The sequence below is a fragment of the Salvelinus fontinalis genome, chromosome 12 (assembly GCF_029448725.1).
Source record: "Salvelinus fontinalis isolate EN_2023a chromosome 12, ASM2944872v1, whole genome shotgun sequence".
NCBI lineage: Eukaryota > Metazoa > Chordata > Actinopteri > Salmoniformes > Salmonidae > Salvelinus > Salvelinus fontinalis.
This window is the reverse complement of record NC_074676.1, coordinates 24,867,064-24,887,856: the sequence shown is the minus strand read 5'-3', so window position 1 is coordinate 24,887,856 and position 20,793 is coordinate 24,867,064. Positions and strand designations below refer to the sequence as shown.

General features: G+C 44.9%; 1 protein-coding gene across 3 annotated transcripts in view; it reads left to right on the top strand.

The window, feature by feature from the left end:
- LOC129867043 (mucosa-associated lymphoid tissue lymphoma translocation protein 1-like) overlaps positions 1-20,793 on the top strand; it is a 36,676-nt gene that overhangs the window by 12,386 nt on the left and 3,497 nt on the right. For 2 of the 3 annotated variants that reach the window (XM_055940154.1, XM_055940153.1), the window contains 4 exons: positions 3,620-3,694; positions 3,782-3,909; positions 7,254-7,403; positions 8,142-8,296. In XM_055940154.1, coding sequence (XP_055796129.1) covers positions 3,620-3,694; positions 3,782-3,909; positions 7,254-7,403; positions 8,142-8,296 — 508 coding nt within the window. The remainder of the gene's footprint in view (positions 1-3,619; positions 3,695-3,781; positions 3,910-7,253; positions 7,404-8,141; positions 8,297-20,793) is intronic. The other variant, XM_055940155.1, reaches the window with a different exon arrangement.

Here is a 20,793-nt window from a genome sequence, read left to right as displayed (position 1 = left end):
CTTCGAACATCCCATGGAGAACCATTAAATCCATTATTAAAAAATGGAAAGAATATGGCACCACAACAAACCTGTCAAGAGGGCCGCCCACCAAAACTCACGGACCAGGCAAGGAGGGCATTAATCGGAGAGACAACAAAGAGACCAAAGATAACCCTGAAGGAGCTGCAAAGCTCCACAGCGGGGATTGGAGTATCTGTCCATAGGACCACTTAGAGCCGTACACTCCACAGAGCTGGGCTTTACGGAAGAGTGACCAGAAAAAAATAAGCAAACATGTTTGGTGTTCGCCAAAAGGCATGTGGGAGACTCCCCAAACATATGGAAGAAGGTACTCTGGTCAGATGAGACTAAAATTGAGCTTTTTGGCCATCAAGGAAAACGCTATGTCTGGCGCACACCCAACATCTCATCACCCTGAGAACACCATCCCCACAGTGAAGCATGGTGGTGGCAGCATCAGGCTGTGGGGATGTTTTTCATCGGCAGGGACTGGGAAACTGGTCAGAATTGAAAGAATGATGGATGGCGCTAAATACAGGGAAATTCTTGAGGGAAACCTGTTTCAGTCTTCCAGAGATTTGAGACTGGGACGGAGGTTCACCTTCCAGCAGGACAATGACCCTAAGCATAATGCTAAAGCAACACTCGAGTGGTTTAAGGGGAAACATTTAAATGTCTTGGAATGGCCTAGTCAAAGCCCAGACCTCAATCCAATTGAGAATCTGTGGTATGACTTAAAGATTGCTGTACATCTGCGGAAGTCATCCAACTTGAAAGAGCTGGATCAGTTTTGCCTTGAAGAATGGGCAAAAATCACAGTGGCTAGATGTGGCAAGCTTATAGAGACATACCCTAAGAGACTTGCAGCTGTAATATCTGCAAAAGGTGGCTCTACAAAGTATTGATTTAGGGGGGGTGAATAGTTACTCACGCTCAAGTTTTCAGTTTTTGTCTTATTTCTTGTTTGTTTCACAAGAAAAAATATTTAGCATCTTCAAAGTGGGTGGCATGTTGTGTAAATCAAATGATACAAACCCCCCAAAAATCAATTTTAATTCCAGGTTGTAAGGCAACATAATAGGAAAGATGCCAAGGGGGGTGAATACTTTCGCAAGCCTATTTAACATTTTAAGAAGTCTACAATTCCATTGATTGAAAGAAAAAATAACACATCAGAAGACAAATAAGGCTAACACAAACATAAGCAAGCATGATGAGCAGATCAATTTTACTTCACTACATTCCTAAAGAAAATAATGTACTTTTTACTTCATACATTTTACCTGACACCCAAAAGTACTTGTTACATTTTGAATGCTTAGCAGGACAGGAAATTTGTCCAATTCACGCACTATCAAGAAAACACCGTCATCCCTTTTGATCTGGCGGACTCATGAAACACAAATGCATCTTTTGTAAATGATATCTGAGTTTTGGAGTGTGCCCCTGGATATCCATAAATACAAAAATAACAATAAATGGTGCCACCTGCTTTGCTTAATAGAAGGAATTTGGAATAATTTTACTTTACTTTTGATACTTAAGTACAGTGGGGCAACAAAGTATTTAGTCAGCCACCAATTGTGCAAGTTCTCTCACTTAAAAATATGAGAGAGGCCTGTAATTTTCATCATAGGTACCTTCAACTATGACAGACAAAATGAGAAAAAAAATCCTGAAAATCACATTGTAGGATTTTTAATTAATTAATTTGCAAATTATGGTGGAAAATAAGTATTTGGTCACCTACAAACAAGCAAGATTTCTGGCTCTCACAGACCTGTAACTTCTTTAAGAGGCTCCTCTGTCCTCCACTCGTTACCTGTATTAATGGCACCTGTTTGAACTTGTTATCAGTATAAAAGACACCTGTCCACAACCTCAAACAGTCACACTCCAAACTCCACTATGGCCAAGACCAAAGAGCTGTCAAAGGACACCAGAAACAAAATTGTAGACCTGCACCAGGCTGGGAAGACTGAATCTGCAATAGGTAAGCAGCTTGGTTTGAAGAAATCAACTGTGGGAGCAATTATTAGGAAATGGAAGACATACAAGACCACTGATAATCTCCCTCGATCTGGGGCTCCACGCAAGATCTCACCCCGTGGGGTCAAAATGATCACAAGAACGGTGAGCAAAAATCCCAGAACCACACGGGGGGACCTAGTGAATGACCTGCAGAGAGCTGGGACCAAAGTAACAAAGCCTACCATCAGTAACACACTACGCCGCCAGGGACTCAAATCCTGCAGTGCCAGACGTGTCCCCCTGCTTAAGCCAGTACATGTCCAGGCCCGTCTGAAGTTTGCTAGAGAGCATTTGGATGATCCAGAAGAAGATTGGGAGAATGTCATATGGTCAGATGAAACCAAAATATAACTTTTTGGTAAAAACTCAACTCGTCGTGTTTGGAGGACAAAGAATGCTGAGTTGCATCCAAAGAACACCATACCTACTGTGAAGCATGGGGGTGGAAACATCATGCTTTGGGGCTGTTTTTCTGCAAAGGGACCAGGACGACTGATCCGTGTAAAGGAAAGAATGAATGGGGCCATGTATCGTGAGATTTTGAGTGAAACACTCCTTCCATCAGCAAGGGCATTGAAGATGAAACGTGGCTGGGTCTTTCAAACACACCGCCCGAGGAACGAAGGAGTGGCTTCGTAAGAAGCATTTCAAGGTCCTGGAGTGACCTAGCCAGTCTCCAGATCTCAACCCCATAGAAAATCTTTGGAGGGAGTTGAAAGTCCGTGTTGCCCAGCAACAGCCCCAAAACATCACTGCTCTAGAGGAGATCTGCATGGAGAAATTGTCACGATCTATCACAAGGATGACGCTGGAGAGACGAAGCAGGTACGGGGAGTAACATTTAATATGGAACGAGACATAAACAGCTTAGCAAACAGAAAAACAATCACTGCAGAAGCGGGGAACAGAGCTGGGGAACTGACACATATAGGGGAGGAAATGAACAGGTGATAAGAGAGTCCAGGTGAGTCCAATAACGCTGATGCGCGTGACGAGGAAAGGCAGGTGTACGTGATGGATGGCAGGAGTGAGTGATGCAAGGCATTCTGGCGCCCTCAAGCGCCAGGGGGAGGGGAAGAGCGGGAGCAGACGTGACAGAAATGGGCCAAAATACCAGCAACAGTGTGTGAAAAACTTATGAAGACTTACAGAAAACGTTTGACCTCTGTCATTGCCAACAAAGGGTATATAACAAAGTATTGAGATAAACTTTTATTATTGACCAAATACTTATTTTCCACCATAATTTGCAAATAAATTCATTAAAAATCCTACAATGTGATTTTCTGGATTTTTTTTCTCATTTTGTCTGTCATAGTTGAAGTGTACCTGTGATAAATTACAGGCCTCTCTCATCTTTTTAAGTGGGAGAACTTGCACAATTGGTGGCTGACTAAATACTTTTTTGCCCCACTGTATATATATAACCAAATTCTTTGACTTTTGCTCAAGTAGTATTTTACTGGGTTACTTTTACTTGAGTAACTTTCAATTAAGATATCTATACTTTTACTCAAGTATGACAATTTATTACTTTTTCCACCACTGCTAAAACAGGTGTTAAGTTGCATATTTTTATTTTCAGGTACAACCAAGATTGCATAGCTTCTGAAATCAGGCCCTTGGTACCAATGGGAAACACAGTGTATGGATATGCCACGTATGTATTTTTACTCTATGTAACAACAATTGATTTATGAGTGTTCATTCATGGCCTGAAATCTAAATGACATGCCTTAATTAACAGATGTGAAAATGCAGAGGCTTATGAGGTACAGGACGGAGGGAAGAGCACCGGAATCTTCACTAAATATCTGAACAAGCACATCCTGCAGCCAGAGAAAGTCACCCACATCCTAGAGCTGGTGTCTGAGGGTCAGTGTTCTTGTATGATAGGCCTTGCTCTTGTGGAAGCCATTTTAACATATATTCATTGCATTTTTTAAATATTAATATTTGTATTTTTTTATATCAATAATGGAATTTTCTATATCAATTATTTAAAATGTTTATATACAAAAATGAATTGCTGATATCAATAATAATAATAAAAATCATATTCATAATTACATTTTTTATATCAATAATTACCCATTTGATTCATTGGAGAAACCCATTTTGATAAAAAAAAAAAAAATCAATCATTCAAATTATTTATATAAAACATTTAATTATTGATATATATTTTATTTGTAGATATACATTTTATTTGTTGATATTGCTCATAATTTTAAATATAAAACACTCAAATTACTGAATTATTATTATTATAGTGATAATTGGAATTATTGATATCGATTATTCAATTTTTTTATTTTTTTATTTTTTTTATTCATTATATAAGAAAATTCAATTATTGATATAAAAAACTCACCCCTGAATCCTATGGGGAGTTATTGATATAAAAAATTGGAAGTTTTGATATTGAAAATCTGAATTATTGTTATTGAAAATGACATTACTGATATCAAAAATACAATTATTGATATAAAAAATATATGAATATTAGCATATATTTAGCACAATTAAGACTTAAACCTGTATTTAAATTGTATCTAAACATTTATTCAATTATTTTCCATTTCTAAAGTAATAGAAAATGATAGAAAATAAAAAAGACAAAAAGAAAATGTCTTGATTACAAACTGTATGTCTTCACACCCCATAGTTAATGTGTGAATCATTTTGAAGAAGATGAGTATTGTGGTGACAGCAGCATGTTATGGGTATGCTTGTTACTGGCAGGGACTGGGGAGTATGTTAGGATCAAAATAAATATCAAAGGAACAGGTAAAAAGTTAGAGGAAAACCCGCCATAGTCTTCTGAAAACCTAACCCGGCGACAGTTTTATTTTTCAGTGGAACAATTACATAAATTCTAATGCCAAAGACACACCACAATGGCTTTCCATGAAGTGTTGAGTGTTCCTGAATGGTTTAGTAGTCTCAATCTTCACCTAAATCTGCGCGAAAATCAGTGATAACATAAACATTGAGTATTGCTGTCCATCAATGATTCCCAAGCAATTCCTTGAGCAATTTTGACAAAAACAATAGATATATGTTGCCCTAAGTGTTGCGTAAAGCTGGTAGAATCTTATTACTCCGTACGGGAGTTGCAGCGATGGGACAAGACTGTAACTACCAATTGGATACCACAAAATTGGGGAGAAAAAGGGGTAAAAAAATAAAAAAATAAAATGTGGTGTAGGTTGTATACATCAGTAGGAAAAATATCAAATAAAATTTTAAGGCAGCAAATGTCAAGACTGTGCAAGGGGTGTGTATACTTTCAATAGGCACTGTATGTTGGAGCATGAAAATGTAATACCACCCCCATGAAGGTCTTTAAAATATAGTTTTTATATCAATAATTCAGTTATCGATATCAAAAATGTGAATAATTTATATAAAAAAATATATGATTGATATAAAAATATATATATACTGTATATTGATGTATGACGGTGGCTTTGCTTTTAGTACTTCCCTCTAGTGGCCACATTCTGCAGTCTGTGTGACTGACATTTCAGGATGGATGTTTTGACATACTATTAACACCAATCCATGACTCACATTGAAAACCCCAGGGTTTCTTTTGATAAATAGGAAAATTACTTTTGACAAAAATGACAAGATATTATGCAAGAAATACTAAATTCCCTGCTAATAAGAGCAGAAGTGTGGCTTTTGGCTCCATTGCTCCTCTATACGAGATGTACAGCAGTGTCTGTAAACGGGGTCAGACAACGTGTTGTTGTCTACTTGTTGGAGTACAGACATGTTGACATCTAAATGTTTATCCGTCACTGGCTACTCCACCTGGTGTTTACCCTGCAGCAGGTAGCAGTGGGCGGAGCTTGGAGGGGTAAGCATGCTTTCCCCACTGGGTGCTTGTTTGTTTGTTTGATGGGTCTCTCTGGTAACATGACTTTGTGCGACAGAGCTGCATTAGCATGTGACCTCATTCTCTAGAAATTCACACTGTTGGCCATAGCACAGCAGGAAACCTGAGAGGGGTAGAGTTAAAGACAGCTGCTCTGCCGTGTGTGTGCGTGTGTGTGTGTGTGTGTGTACCTCCCTACACTGCTCTCCTGTGGTCACTCAGATCCAGTGACAGTGATCCTGCATAGCTTAACACAGCCCATCAAAGGGGGTGGTGGCACAGTACTGTATAGGTTGACTGATGAATGTGTGTGGCTGTAACAGTCGAACCTTGGCACAGAACCTCACGGCTTAGATTAGAGATATTTGCTGTATGTTAAGATTTCTCAGATGAGTTGCACCGCTACTCACAATAGGTTTTATTTCAGGGTTACAGCTGAAATACATTTCTGAAAGTGTTACAATTGTATCCTTGTCACTGAAGTGACAGATCACATCACAATCAGATCATGAGACCATTTTATGAACAATAAACACAGCGTTCCCAGAAACTCATTTGAGGAATTATGATCTATGTCCTTCTTGTCTTAGACTTATTTATAAATGGAAAAATAGTTGATGTTGAACTGCTGTCCACTCAACTCTAATAGAAACATGGCGAAGACAGTGTCACGAATGACGTCACGGAAATGACAGGACCAAGGTGCAGCGTGGTGAACGTACATTTCTTTTAATGTTATAAATGTCGCCAACAAAACAAGAAATACCAAAAACGAACGTGAAGCTGACTAGGGCTATGCAGGCCACTAACACAGACAACTACCCACAACTAAGGTGGAAAAACAGGCTGCCTAAGTATGATTCCCAATCAGAGACAACGATAGACAGCTGTCCCTGATTGAGAACCATACCCGGCCAAAACATAGAAACAGAACACATAGAAATAAAGAAACTAGAATGCCCACCCTAGTCACACCCTGGCCTAACCAAAATAGAGAATAAAAGCCTCTCTATGGCCAGGGCGTGACAGACAGCTTGCTTAAAATATGTACTGATGCCAAATCCTCTGCAAGGCTAAGAGTAAGCCTGTATCCAGACACCTGAATATGATTTCAGTGTATCAGTTTCTGATCTGGCCAGCAATGCCTTTTACATACATGCCTTTTGCCTAAACATTTCTGTAAGTTCACTCTTATCATGCACATGTTTATAATTTAGGAGCCTTTACATCAGTCAAATAGTATTATTATTTTCATTTCAGTCCTACCATTAAATCCTCCTTAAGAACAGCTGTTACCTCGGTTGCATAGGCTAACCTTTAACCTGTTCCTCAGATCTGGGCAGAGACCCTTTCGTCACAGGCAAGCAGGCGGTGGAAATCAAACACACGCTAAAGGAGCCTCGCTCCCTCACAGATCCGATCAGGACCACCGGCCACACTGGAGAACTACACATGAGAGACGCCTGCTGGAGACAGGCCAACGGTAAGCTTTAACACACCAAAATATCCCCAATACAGACATGATCTTTACCCCATTTTTCACAATTGAAATCCAAAGACACTATTGATAAATGACTGTGTGTATGTCAAGTGCTGTTTTTATTTCAGATGTTTTAGCCATGGTGTATCTTTTTCTTTGAAATCGTGTAACTGCTAAGTTAGTTTCTTGCCCTAAGCTAGTCTTAACAAGAAAGAGGAAAAAGCACTCTTTTTCAGTGTTGTTATGTGACATGGTTGTGGCTGTTATCATGTACAAACAGTGTGGTTTAGCATGAGTAATGACCATCACACCACCATTCAAGATTTTACTGTTTATTTGTGGTGATAGCAGAAAGCGAACTTGTTTGTATATTTAAAGTCAGCCTTCAGCTTATTTCACTCACAGTGTACCAGTATGTATAACATAAGGGAATATACTTTTGTCTTCCCCATCACATAAAAACGTACTTATCTTGTATTCTTTCTTCAAATAGAATTTTGTCGTCACTGAAGTTCTTCAGAATCCCCATATATACATTTCTGGCTCAGATTAAATGGGAAGAAATAGTATCTGCTACTATAAACTTCTTCAAGGACAAGATGACGACCTTTAAAAGCAGCATTTCTTAACATGGCTGCCTAACTTTCTTATCACATGTATCTAGTCTGCATTCCAGAGATGCTTTGTTGCGTAGAATTTGTATCTTAAAACTGTCTTTCTATGTGATGTCCTCCTACACAGAGCTACCACGTCAGAAGTTGCTTATTTTCACCTGTGGAGTTGAGGTGGAGGTCAGCTTCTCTGCCTTGTTCTCCAACGTCATGGTTGCTTTTGGCACAGTGAAAACCACTGGACCCAGAGCCCAGGACTGCACTATCGCTCTGAGGAGCACACCTGTGAGTGACATTTTCACTCTTACTTACCGCTACCTGCCACACTACCTAGAGGGCAGGACATGGTGTACAAACAGCCCTTATTAATAAGCAGTTTGATTTAGTTGCATGACTTCACATGATACTACACATAAATATTTGATTAAAATTACTTTTTAACTCCTTGTGAGACCTGAGAAATATATGTAACCCTGACAACAAAACTGAAAACCAAAGGTTAGGAAAATGTGTTTAGGTGCTAAACTTTAGAAGGTTCTAAGAGTGGGTTCTGCACAAGGTGTATGAACTATTTCCTGTTGTGGTCAAATCAAGTTTATTTTATATATCCCTTCGTACATCAGCTAATATCTCGAAGTGCTGTACAGAAACCCAGCCTAAAACCCCAAACAGCAAGCAATGTAGGTGTAGAAGCACGGCGGCTAGGAAAAACTCCCTAGAAAGGCCAAAACCTAGGAAGAAACCTAGAGAGGAACCAGGCTATGAGGGGTGGCCAGTCCTCTTCTGGCTGTGCCGGGTGGAGATTATAACAGAACATGGCCAAGATGTTCAAATGTTCATAAATGACCAGCATGGTCAAATAATAATCAGGAGTAAATGTCAGTTGGCTTTTCATAGCCGATCATTAAGAGTATCTCTACCGCTCCTGCGGTCTCTAGAGAGTTGAAAACAGCAGGTCTGGGACAGGTAGCATGTCCGGTGGACAGGTCAGGGTTCCATAGCCGCAGGCAGAACAGTTGAAACTGGAACAGCAGCAAGGCCAGGTGGATTGGGGACAGCAAGGAGTCATCATGCCCGGTAGTCCTGACGCATGGTCCTAGGGCTCAGGTCCTCCGAGAGAGAGAAGGAGAGAATTAGAGAGAGCATACTTAAATTCACATAGGACACCGGATAAGACAGGAGAAGTAATCCAGATATAACCAACTGACCCTAGCCCCCCGACACATAAACTATTGCAGCATAAATACTGGAGGCTGAGACAGGAGGGGTCAGGAGACACTGTGGCCCCATCCGATGATACCCCCGGACAGGGCCAAACAGGAAGGATATAACCCCACCCACTTTGCCAAAGCACAGCCCCCACACCACTAGAGGGGTATCTTCAACCACCAACTTACCATCCTGAGACAAGGCCGAGTATAGCCTACAAAGATCTCCACCACAGCACAAACCAAGGGGGGGCGCCAACCCAGACAGGAAGATCACGTCAGTAACTCAACCCACTCAAGTGACGCACCCCTCCTAGGGACGGCATGAAAGAGCACCAGTAAGCCAGTGACTCAGCCCCTGTAATAGGGTTAGAGGCAGAGAATCCCAGTGGAGAGAGGGGAACCGGCCAGGCAGAGACAGCAAGGGCGGTTCGTTGCTCCAGAGCCTTTCCGCTTACCTTCACACTCCTGGGCCAGACTACACTCAATCATATGACCTACTGAAGAGATAAGTCTTCAGTAAAGACTTAAAGGTTGAGACCGAGTCTGCGTCTCTCACATGGGTAGGCAGACTATTCCATAAAAATGGAGATCTATAGGAGAAAGCCCTGCCTCCAGCTGTTTGCTTAGAAATTCTAGGGACAATTAGGAGGCCTACGTCTTGTGACCGTAGCGTACGTGTAGGTATGTACGGCAGGACCAACTCGGAAAGATAGGTAGGAGCAAGCCCATGTAACGCTTTATAGGTTAACAGTAAAACTTTGAAATCAGCTCTTGCCTTAACAGGAAGCCAGTGTAGGGAAGCTAGCACTGGAGTAATATGATCAAATTTCTTGGTTCTAGTCAGGATTCTAGCAGCCGTATTTAGCACTAACTGAAGTTTATTTAGTGCTTTATCCGGGTAGCCGGAAAGTAGAGCATTGCAGTAGTCTAACCTAGAAGTGACAAAAGCATGGATGAATTTTTCTGCATTATTTTTGGACAGAAAATTTCAGATTTTTGCAATGTTACGTAGATGGGAAAAAGCTGTCCTTGAAACAGTCTTGATATGTTCGTCAAAAGAGAGATCGGGGTCCAGAGTAACGCCGAGGTCCTTCACAGTTTTATTTGAGACGACTTTACAACCATCAAGATGAATTGTCAGATTTAACAGAAGATCTCTTTGTTTCTTGGCACCTAGAACAAGCATCTCTGTTTTGTCCGAGTTTAAAAGAAGAAAGTTTTCAGCCATCCACTTCCTTATGTCTGAAACACAGGCTTCTAGCGAGGGCAATTTTGGGGCTTCACCATGTTTCATTGAAATGTACAGCTGTGTGTCATCCGCATAGCAGTGAAAGTTAACATCATGTTTTCGAATGACATCCCCAAGAGGTAAAATATATAGTGAAAACAATAGTGGTCCTAAAACGGAACCTTGAGGAACACCGAAATGTACAGTTGATTTGTCAGAAGACAAACCATTCACAGAGACAAACTGATATCTTTCCGACAGATAAGATCTAAACCAGGCCAGAACTTGTCCGTGTAGACCAATTTGGGTTTCCATTCTCTCCAAAAGAATGTGGTGATCGATGGTATCAAAGGCAGCACTAAGGTCTAGTAGCACGAGGACAGATGCAGAGCCTCGGTCTGACGCCATTAAAAGGTCATTTACCACCTTCACAAGTGCAGTCTCAGTGCTATGATGGGGTCTAAAACCAGACTGAAGCATTTTGTATACATTGTTTGTCTTCAGGAAGGCAGTGAGTTGCTGTGCAAAAGCTTTTTCTAAATTTTTTGAGAGGAATGGAAGATTCGATATAGGCCGATAGTTTTTTATATTTTCTGGGTCAAGGTTTGGCTTTTTCAAGAGAGGCTTTATTACTGCCACTTTTAGTGAGTTTGGTACACATCCGGTGGATAGAGAGCCGTTTATTATGTTCAACATAGGAGGGCCAAGCACATGAAGCAGCTCTTTCAGTAGTTTAGTTGGGATAGGATCCAGTATGCAGCTTGAAGGTTTAGAGGCCATGATTATTTTCATCATTGTGTCAAGAGATATAGTACTAAAACACTTAAGTATCTCTCTTGATCCTAGGTCCTGGCAGAGTTGTGCAGACTCAGGACAGCTAAGCTTTGGAGGAATACGCAGATTTAAAGAGGAGTCCGTAATTTGTAAATTCACATCTCAATGCTAAAACTGTTGTATAGATATTTATCTGATCCTGACATGGCATTACTCTTTATAATTTTGAAAATGTATTGCTCATAAAACAATGTTTTATACACTGCTCAAAAAAATAAAGGGAACACTTAAACAACACAATGTAACTCCAAGTCAATCACACTTCTGTGAAATCAAACTGTCCACTTAGGAAGCAACACTGATTGACAATAAATTTCACATGCTTTTGTGCAAATAGAATAGACAAAAGGTGGAAATTATAGGCAATTAGCAAGACACCCCCAAAAAAGGAGTGATTCTGCAGGTGGTGACCACAGACCACTTCTCAGTTCCTATGCTTCCTGGCTGATGTTTTGGCCACTTTTGAATGCTGGCGGTGCTCTCACTCTAGTGGTAGCATGAGACGGAGTCTACAACCCACACAAGTGGCTCAGGTAGTGCAGCTCATCCAGGATGGCACATCAATGTGAGCTGTGGCAAAAAGGTTTGCTGTGTCTGTCAGCGTAGTGTCCAGAGCATGGAGGCGATACCAGGAGACAGGCCAGTACATCAGGAGACGTGGAGGAGGCCGTAGGAGGGCAACAACCCAGCAGCAGGACCGCTACCTCCGCCTTTGTGCAAGGAGGTGCATTGCCAGAGCCCTGCAAAATGACCTCCAGATAGCCTGCAAAATTCTGTCATACTTTCCAAGTCTATGCCCAAACAGTTCGAACTTCTAATTAAAAAAATTAATCTCTCCAGAAATAAGTCTCTCACTGTTGCCGCCTGCTACCGACCCCCCTCAGCTCCCAGCTGTGCCCTGGACACCATCTGTGAATTGATCGCTCCCCATCTAGCTTCAGAGTTTGTTCTGTTAGGTGACCTAAACTGGGATATGCTTAACACCCCGGCAGTCCTACAATCTAAGCTTGATGCCCTCAATCTCACACAAATCATCAAGGAACCCACCAGGTACAACCCTAAATTCCACCTGGCGACTCCTTCCACCTGGCGACTCCTTCCACCTGCCTTCCACCTGGCGACTCCAACCTTGGCCAACAGCCCCGCCCCCCCCCGCTGCTACTCGCCCAAGCCTCCCCAGCTTCTCCTTTACCCATATCCAGATAGCAGATGTTCTGAAAGAGCTGGAAAACCTGGACCCATACAAATCAGCTGGGCTTGACAATCTGGGCCCCCTATTTCTGAAACTGTCCGCTGCCATTGTCGCACCCCCTATTACCAGCCTGTTCAACCTCTCCTTCGTATCATCTGAGATCCCCAAGGATTGGAAAGCTGCCGCTGTCATCCCCCTCTTCAAAGGGGGAGACACCCTGGACCCAAACTGTTACAGACCTATATCCATCCTGCCCTGCCTAGCTAAGGTCTTCGAAAGCCAAGTCAACAAACAGATCACTGACCATCTCGAATCCCACCGTACCTTCTCCGCTGTGCAATCCGGTTTCCGAGCCGGTCACGGGTGCACCTCAGCCACGCTCAAGGTACTAAACGATATCATAACCGCCATCGATAAAAGACATTACTGTGCAGCCGTCTTCATCGACCTGGCCAAGGCTTTCGACTCTGTCAATCACCATATTCTTATCGGCAGACTCAATAGCCTCGGTTTTTCTAATGACTGCCTTGCCTGGTTCACCAACTACTTTGCAGACAGAGTTCAGTGTGTCAAATCGGAGGGCATGTTGTCCGGTCCTCTGGCAGTCTCTATGGGGGTACCACAGGGTTCAATTCTCGGGCCGACTCTTTTCTCTGTATACATCAATGATGTTGCTCTTGCTGCGGGCGATTCCCTGATCCACCTCTACGCAGACGACACCATTCTGTATACTTCCGGCCCTTCCCTGGACACTGTGCTATCTAACCTCCAAACGAGCTTTAATGCCATACAACACTCCTTCCGTGGCCTCCAACTGCTCTTAAACGCTAGTAAAACCAAATGCATGCTTTTCAACCGTTCGCTGCCTGCACCCGCACGCCCGACTAGCATCACCACCCTGGACGGTTCCGACCTAGAATATGTGGACATCTATAAGTACCTAGGTATCTGGCTAGACTGCAAACTCTCCTTCCAGACTCATATCAAACATCTCCAATCCAAAATCAAATCTAGAGTCGGCTTTCTATTCCGGAACAAAGCATCCTTCACTCACGCCGCCAAACTTACCCTAGTAAAACTGACTATCCTACCGATCCTCGACTTCGGCGATGTCATCTACAAAATAGCTTCCAATACTCTACTCAGCAAACTGGATGCAGTTTATCACAGTGCCATCCGTTTTGTTACTAAAGCACCTTATACGACCCACCACTGCGACCTGTATGCCCTAGTCGGCTGGCCCTCGCTACATGTTCGTCGTCAGACCCACTGGCTCCAGGTCATCTACAAGGCTATGCTAGGCAAAGTGCCGCATTATCTCAGTTCACTGGTCACGATGGCTACACCCACCCGTAGCACGCGCTCCAGCAGGTGTATCTCACTGATCATCCCTAAAGCCAAAACCTCATTTGGACGCCTTTCCTTCCAGTTCTCTGCTGCCTGCGACTGGAACGAATTGCAAAAATCTCTGAAGTTGGCGACTTTTATCTCCCTCAACAACTTTAAAAATCTGCTATCCGAGCAGCTAACCGATCGCTGCAGCTGTACATAGTCCATCTGTAAACTACCCACCCAATTTACCTACCTCACCCCCAAATACTGCTTTTATTTATTTACTTTTCTGCTCTTTTGCACACCAGTATCTCTTCTTGCACATGATCATCTGATGATTTATCACTCCAGTGTTAATCTGCTAAATTGTAATTATTCGATTTATTGCCTACCTCATGCCTTTTGCACACATTGTATATAGATTCTCTTTTTTCTACCATGTTATTGACTTGTCTATTGTTTACTCCATGTGTAACTCTGTGTTGTTGTCTGTTCACACTGCTATGCTTTATCTTGGCCAGGTCGCAGTTGCAAATGAGAACTTGTTCTCAACTAGCCTACCTGGTTAAATAAAGGTGAAATAAAAAAAATAAAAATAAAATAAAAAAATGGATTCATTCTCGGATCCTTTGATTGGGTAGACAACATGCCAGTTCATGCAGCAAGAGTTCTGATAGGTTGGAGGACGTAATAATTACTGCTAGCGTCCCACCTCTACAACAGCCAGTGAAATTGCAGGGCGCCAAATTCAAAACAACAGAAATCCCATAATTCAAATTCCTCAAACATACAAGTATTTTACACTATTTTAAAGATAAACTTCTTGTAAATCCAGCCACAGTGTTCGATTTCAAAAGGGCTTTACAGCGAATGCACACCAAATGATTATGTTAGGTCAGCACCTAGTCACAGAGAACCATAAAGCCATTTTCCAGCCAAGGAGAGCCCTCACAAAAGTCAGAAATAGCGATTAAATTAATTACTAACCTTTGATGGTCTTCATCAGATGGCACTCATAGGACTTCATCTTACACAATAAATGTGTCTTTTGTTCAATAAAGTTAATCTTTATGTCCAAAAACCTAATTTGAAATTGGTGTGTTATGGTCAGAAATGCATTGTCTCAAACAAACATCCGGTGAAAGTGCAGAGAGCCACATCAAATTACAGAAATACTCATCATAAACATTGATAAAAGATACAAGTGTTATTCATGTAAATATAGATAAACTTCTCTTTAATGCAACCGCTGTGTGTCACGTTCCTGACCTTTTTTCTGTTGTGTGGTATGTGTTTAATTGGTCAGGGCGTGAGTTTTGGGTGGGTAGTCTATGTTATGTGTTTTCTATGTTGGGTTAATGGGTTGCCTGGTATGGCTCTCAATTAGAGGCAGGTGTTTGGCGTTTCCTCTAATTGAGAGTCATATTAAGGTAGGTTGTTTCACATTGTTTGTTGTGGGTGGTTGTCTTCCGTGTCTGTGTATGTTGCGCCACATGGGACTGTTTCGGTATGTTTGTTCGTTCGGTTTTTGTGTAGTCTGTTTTTCCCTGTTCGTGCGTTCTTCGTGTTACATGTAAGTTCTTACGTTCAGGTCAGTCTACGTTGTTTTGTTATTTTGTAAATCCTTCCAAGTGTTTGTTTTCGTGTTTCGTCGTTTGTCTAATAAATCATTATGTATTCACAACCCGCTGCATTCTGGTCTTCCGATCCCTCTCTCCTCTCCTCGTCCGAGGAGGAGGAAGAATATTACGACAATCGTTACAGAACCACCCACCAAACCCGGATCAAGCAGCGGGTTAACGGACAGCGCACGAAGCAGCATTTCTGGTCTTGGGAGGAAATCATGGAAGGAAAAGGACCATGGGCTAAAGTGGAAGTGAATCGCCGCCCATGGGAACAGCTGGAGGCAGCTCGGAGAGCGGAGGAAACCGGAGAGAGGAACCGGCGTTATGAGGGGACGCGTCTAGCACGGAAGCCCGAAAAGCCCGCAAGTACAACCCAAAAATTTCTTGGGGGGGAGGCTAAGAGGTAGTGGGTCTAGGGCAGGTAGGAGACCTGCGCCCACTTCCCAGGCTAACCGTGGAGAGCGGGAGTACGGGCAGACACCGTGTTACGCAGTAGAGCGCACGGTGTCTCCTGTACGTGTGCATAGCCCGGTGCGGGTTATTCCACCTCCCCGCACTGGTAGGGCTAGAATGAGCATTGAGCCAAGTGCCATGAAGCCGGCTCTACATATCTGGCCACCAGTACGTCTCCTTGGGCCGGCTTACATGGCACCAGCCTGACGCATGGTGTCCCCGGTTCGCCTACATAGCCCGGTGCGGGTTATTCCACCTCCCCGCACTGGTCAGGCAACGGGGAGCATACAACCAGGTAAGGTTGGGCAGGCTCAGTGCTCAAGGGAGCCAGTACGCCTACACGGTCCGGTATATCCGGCGCCACCTTCCCGCCCCAGCTCAGTACCACCAGTGCCTACACCACGCACCAGGCTTCCAGTGCGTCTCCAGAGTCCTGTTCCTCCTCCACGCACTCTCCCTGTGGTGCGTGTCTCAAACTCAGTGCCTCCAGTTTCGGCACCACGCATCAAGCCTCCTGTGCGTCTCCAGAGCCCTGTACGCACTGTTCCTTCTCCCCGCACTCGCCCTGAGGTGCGTGCCCTCAGCCCGGTACCTCCAGTTCCGGTACCACGCACCAGTCCTATAGTGCGCATCGAGAGTCCAGTGTGCCCTGTTCCTGCTCCCCGCACTAGCCTTGAGGTGCGTGTCTCCAGTCCGGTACCACCAGTTCCGGCACCACGCACCAGGCCTACTGTGCGCCTCAGCAGGTCAGAGTCATCTGTCTGCCCAGCGCCGTCTGAGACATCTGTCTGCCCAGCGCCGTCTGAGCCATCTGTCTGCCCAGCGCCGTCTGAGCCATCTGTCTGCCCAGCGCCGTCTGAGCCATCTGTCTGCCCAGCGCCGTCTGAGCCATCAGTCTGCCCAGCGCCTTCTGAGCCATCCGTCTGCCCAGCGCCTTCTGAGCCATCCGTCTGCCCAGCGCCTTCTGAGCCATCCGTCTGCCCAGCGCCTTCTGAGCCATCCGTCTGCCCAGCGCCTTCTGAGCCATCCGTCTGCCCAGCGCCTTCTGAGCCATCCGTCTGCCCAGCGCCTTCTGAGCCATCCGTCTGCCCAGCGCCTTCTGAGCCATCCGTCTGCCCAGCGCCTTCTGAGCCATCCGTCTGCCCAGCGCCTTCTGAGCCATCCGTCTGCCCAGCGCCTTCTGAGCCATCCGTCTGCCCAGCGCCTTCTGAGCCATCCGTCTGCCCAGCGCCTTCTGAGCCATCCGTCTGCCCAGCGCCTTCTGAGCCATCCGTCTGCCACGAGCCATTAGAGCCGCCCGTCTGCCACGAGCCATTAGAGCCGCCCGTCAGTCAGGAGGCGCTAGAGCCGCCCGTCAGTCAGGAGCCGCTAGAGCCGCCCGTCAGTCAGGAGCCGCTAGAGCCGTCCGTCAGTCAGGAGCCGCCAGAGCCGCCAGCCAGTCAGGAGCCGCCAGAGCCGCCATCCAGTCAGAAGCTGCCAGAGCCGCCATCCAGTCAGAAGCTGCCAGAGCCGCCATCCAGTCAGAAGCTGCCAGTGCCGCCATCCAGTCAGGAGCTGCCAGAGCCGCCAGCCAGTCAGGAGCTGCCAGAGCCGCCAGCCAGTCAGGAGCTGCCAGAGCCGCCAGCCAGTCAGGAGCTGCCAGAGCCGCCAGCCAGTCAGGAGCTGCCAGAGCCGCCAGCCAGTCAGGAGCTGCCAGAGCCGCCAGCCAGTCAGGAGCTGCCAGAGCCGCCAGCCAGTCAGGAGCTGCCAGAGCCGCCAGCCAGTCAGGAGCTGCCAGAGCCGCCAGCCAGTCAGGAGCTGCCAGAGCCGCCAGCCAGTCAGGAGCTGCCAGAGCCGCCAGCCAGTCAGGAGCTGCCAGAGCCGCCAGCCAGTCAGGAGCTGCCAGAGCCGCCAGCCAGTCAGGAGCTGCCAGAGCCGCCAGCCAGTCAGGAGCTGCCAGAGCCGCCAGCCAGTCATGAGGTGGCCTACAGTCATGAGCTGCCCTACAGTCATGAGGTGCCCTACAGTCATGAGCTGTCCTACAGTCATGAGCTGCCCTCCAGTCATGAGCTGCCCTCCAGTCATGAGCTGCCCTACAGTCATGAGCTGCCCTACAGTCATGAGCTGCCCTTCAGTCATGAGCTGCCCTCCAGTCATGAGCTGCTACTCAGTCATGTGCTGCCACTCAGTCATGTGCTGCCACTCAGTCCGGAGCTGCCACCCAGTCCGGAGCTGCCACCCAGTCCGGAGCTGCCATTAGTACAGAGTTGTCCCTCTGTCCTAAGCTACCTCTCTGTCCTGAGCTACCTCTCTGTCCTGAGCTACCTCTCTGTCCTGAGCTACCTCTCTGTCCTGAGCTACCTCTCTGTCCTGAGCTACCTCTCTGTCCTGAGCTACCTCTCTGTCCTGAGCTGTCTCCTCTATGTAGGAGGGGCCTTAGTGAAGGTTCCTGGACCATGGTCGGGGGCGAGGGTCGCCACTCAAAGGACGCGAAGGAGAGGGACAAAGACAGTGGTGGAGTTGTGTTCTCGTCCACCGCCGGAGCCGCCACCGCGGACAGATGCCCACCCAGACCCTCCCCTTGAGTTTTAGGGGTGCGCCCGGAGTTCGCACCTTGAGGGGGGGGTTCTGTCACGTTCCTGACCTGTTTTCTGTTGTGTGGTATGTGTTTAATTGGTCAGGGCGTGAGTTTTGGGTGGGTAGTCTATGTTATGTGTTTTCTATGTTGGGTTAATGGGTTGCCTGGTATGGCTCTCAATTAGAGGCAGGTGTTTGGCGTTTCCTCTAATTGAGAGTCATATTAAAGTAGGTTGTTTCACATTGTTTGTTGTGGGTGGTTGTCTTCCGTGTCTGTGTATGTTGCGCCACACGGGACTGTTTCGGTATGTTTGTTCGTTCGGTTTTTGTGTAGTCTGTTTTTCCCTGTTCGTGCGTTCTTCGTGTTACATGTAAGTTCTTACGTTCAGGTCAGTCTACGTTGTTTTGTTATTTTGTAAATCCTTCCAAGTGTTTGTTTTCGTGTTTCGTCGTTTGTCTAATAAATCATTATGTATTCACAACCCGCTGCATTCTGGTCTTCCGATCCCTCTCTCCTCTCCTCGTCCGAGGAGGAGGAAGAATATTACGACAATCGTTACACTGTGTCAGATTTAAAAAATGCTTTACGGCGAAAGCACACCTTGTGATTGTTTGGTAAGCGCCAAGTCACAGAAAAACAATCAGCCATTTTCCAAAGAAGGAGAGGTGTCACAAAAGTCAGAAATAGCATTATAAATATTCACTTACCTTTGATGATCTTCATTAGAACGCACTCCCAGGAATCCCAGTTCCACAATAAATGTTTGTTTTGTTCGATAAAGTCCATAATTTATGTCCAAATACCTCCTTTTTGTTCGCGCGTTTAGTACACAAATCCAAACTCGGGAGGCGCGGGCAAGTCCAGGTGAAAGGTCAGACAAAGTCATATTACAGTTCGTAGAAACATGTCAAACGCTATATAGAATCAATCTTTAGGATGTTTTCATCATAAATCTTCAATAATGTTTCAACCAGAGAATTCCTTTGTCTTTAGAAATGCAATGGAACGCAGCTAACTCTCACGGGCATGCGCGAGACTGAGCTCATGGCACTCTGCCAGACACCTGGTTGAAGCAGCTCTCATTCTCTCCTCCTTCACAGTAGAAGCCTCAAACAAGGTTCTAAAGACTGTTGGCATCTAGTGGAAGCCTTGGGAAGTGCAATATGACCCCATAGACACTGTATATTCGATAGGCAATGACTTGAAAAACTACAAACCTCAGATTTCCCACTTCCTGGTTGGATTTATTCTCAGGGTTTTGAGTTCTGTTATACTCACAGACATCATTCAAACAATTCTAGAAACGTCAGAGTGTTTTCTATCCAAATCTATTAATTATACGCATATTCTAGCTTTTGGGCCTGAGTAGCAGGCAGTTTACTCTGGGCACCTTATTATCCAAGCTACTCAATACTGCCCCCCAGTCCCAAAGTTAAATCAATTATTTGGTGACATATTTATATTAAGTATAGTTTTATCTAAAAAGGATATGTTTTTTAATGTTTCACTATTTTTATTTTATTACATTCACTGAGGAGGATGGCCCTCCCCTTCCTCCTCTGAGGAGCCTCCGTTGAGGCATACAGAGCATTCAGAAAGTATTCAGACCCCTTGACTTTTCCAGATTTTGTTATATTACAGTCTTATTCTAAAATGGATTCAATAGTTTTTTTTCCCCTCATCAATCTACACACAATACCACATAATGACAAATGTATAAAAAAGATTGAATAAAATATAACATTTACATAAGACCCTTTACTCAGTACTTTGTTGAAGCACCTTTGGCAGCGATTACAGCCTTGAGTCATCTTGGGTATGACGCTACAAGCTTGGCACACCTGTATTTGAGGAGTTTCTTCCATTCTTCTCTGCAGATCCTCTCAAGCTCTGTCAGGTTGGATGGGGAGTGTTGCTGCACAGCTATTTTAAGGTCTCTCCAGAGATGTTCAATCGGGTTCAAGTCTTGGCTCTGTCTGGGACACTCAAGGACATTCAGAGACTTGTCCCGAAGCCACTCCTGCGTTGTCTTGGCTGTGTGCTTAGGATCGTTGTCCCGTTGCAAGGTGAACCTTCGCCCCAGTCTGAGGTCCTGAGCACTCTGGAGCAGGTTTTCATCAAGGATCTCTCTGTACTTTGCTCGTTCAACTTTCCCTCGATCCTGACTAGTCTCCCAGTCCCTGCTGCTGAAAAACATCCCCACAGCACGAGGCTGCCACCACCATGCTTCACCATACGGATGGTGCCAGGTTTCCTCTAGATGTGACACTTGGCATTCAGGCCAAAGAGTTCAATCTTGGTTTCATCAGACCAGAGAATCTTGTTTCTCATGGTCTGAGAGTCCTATAGG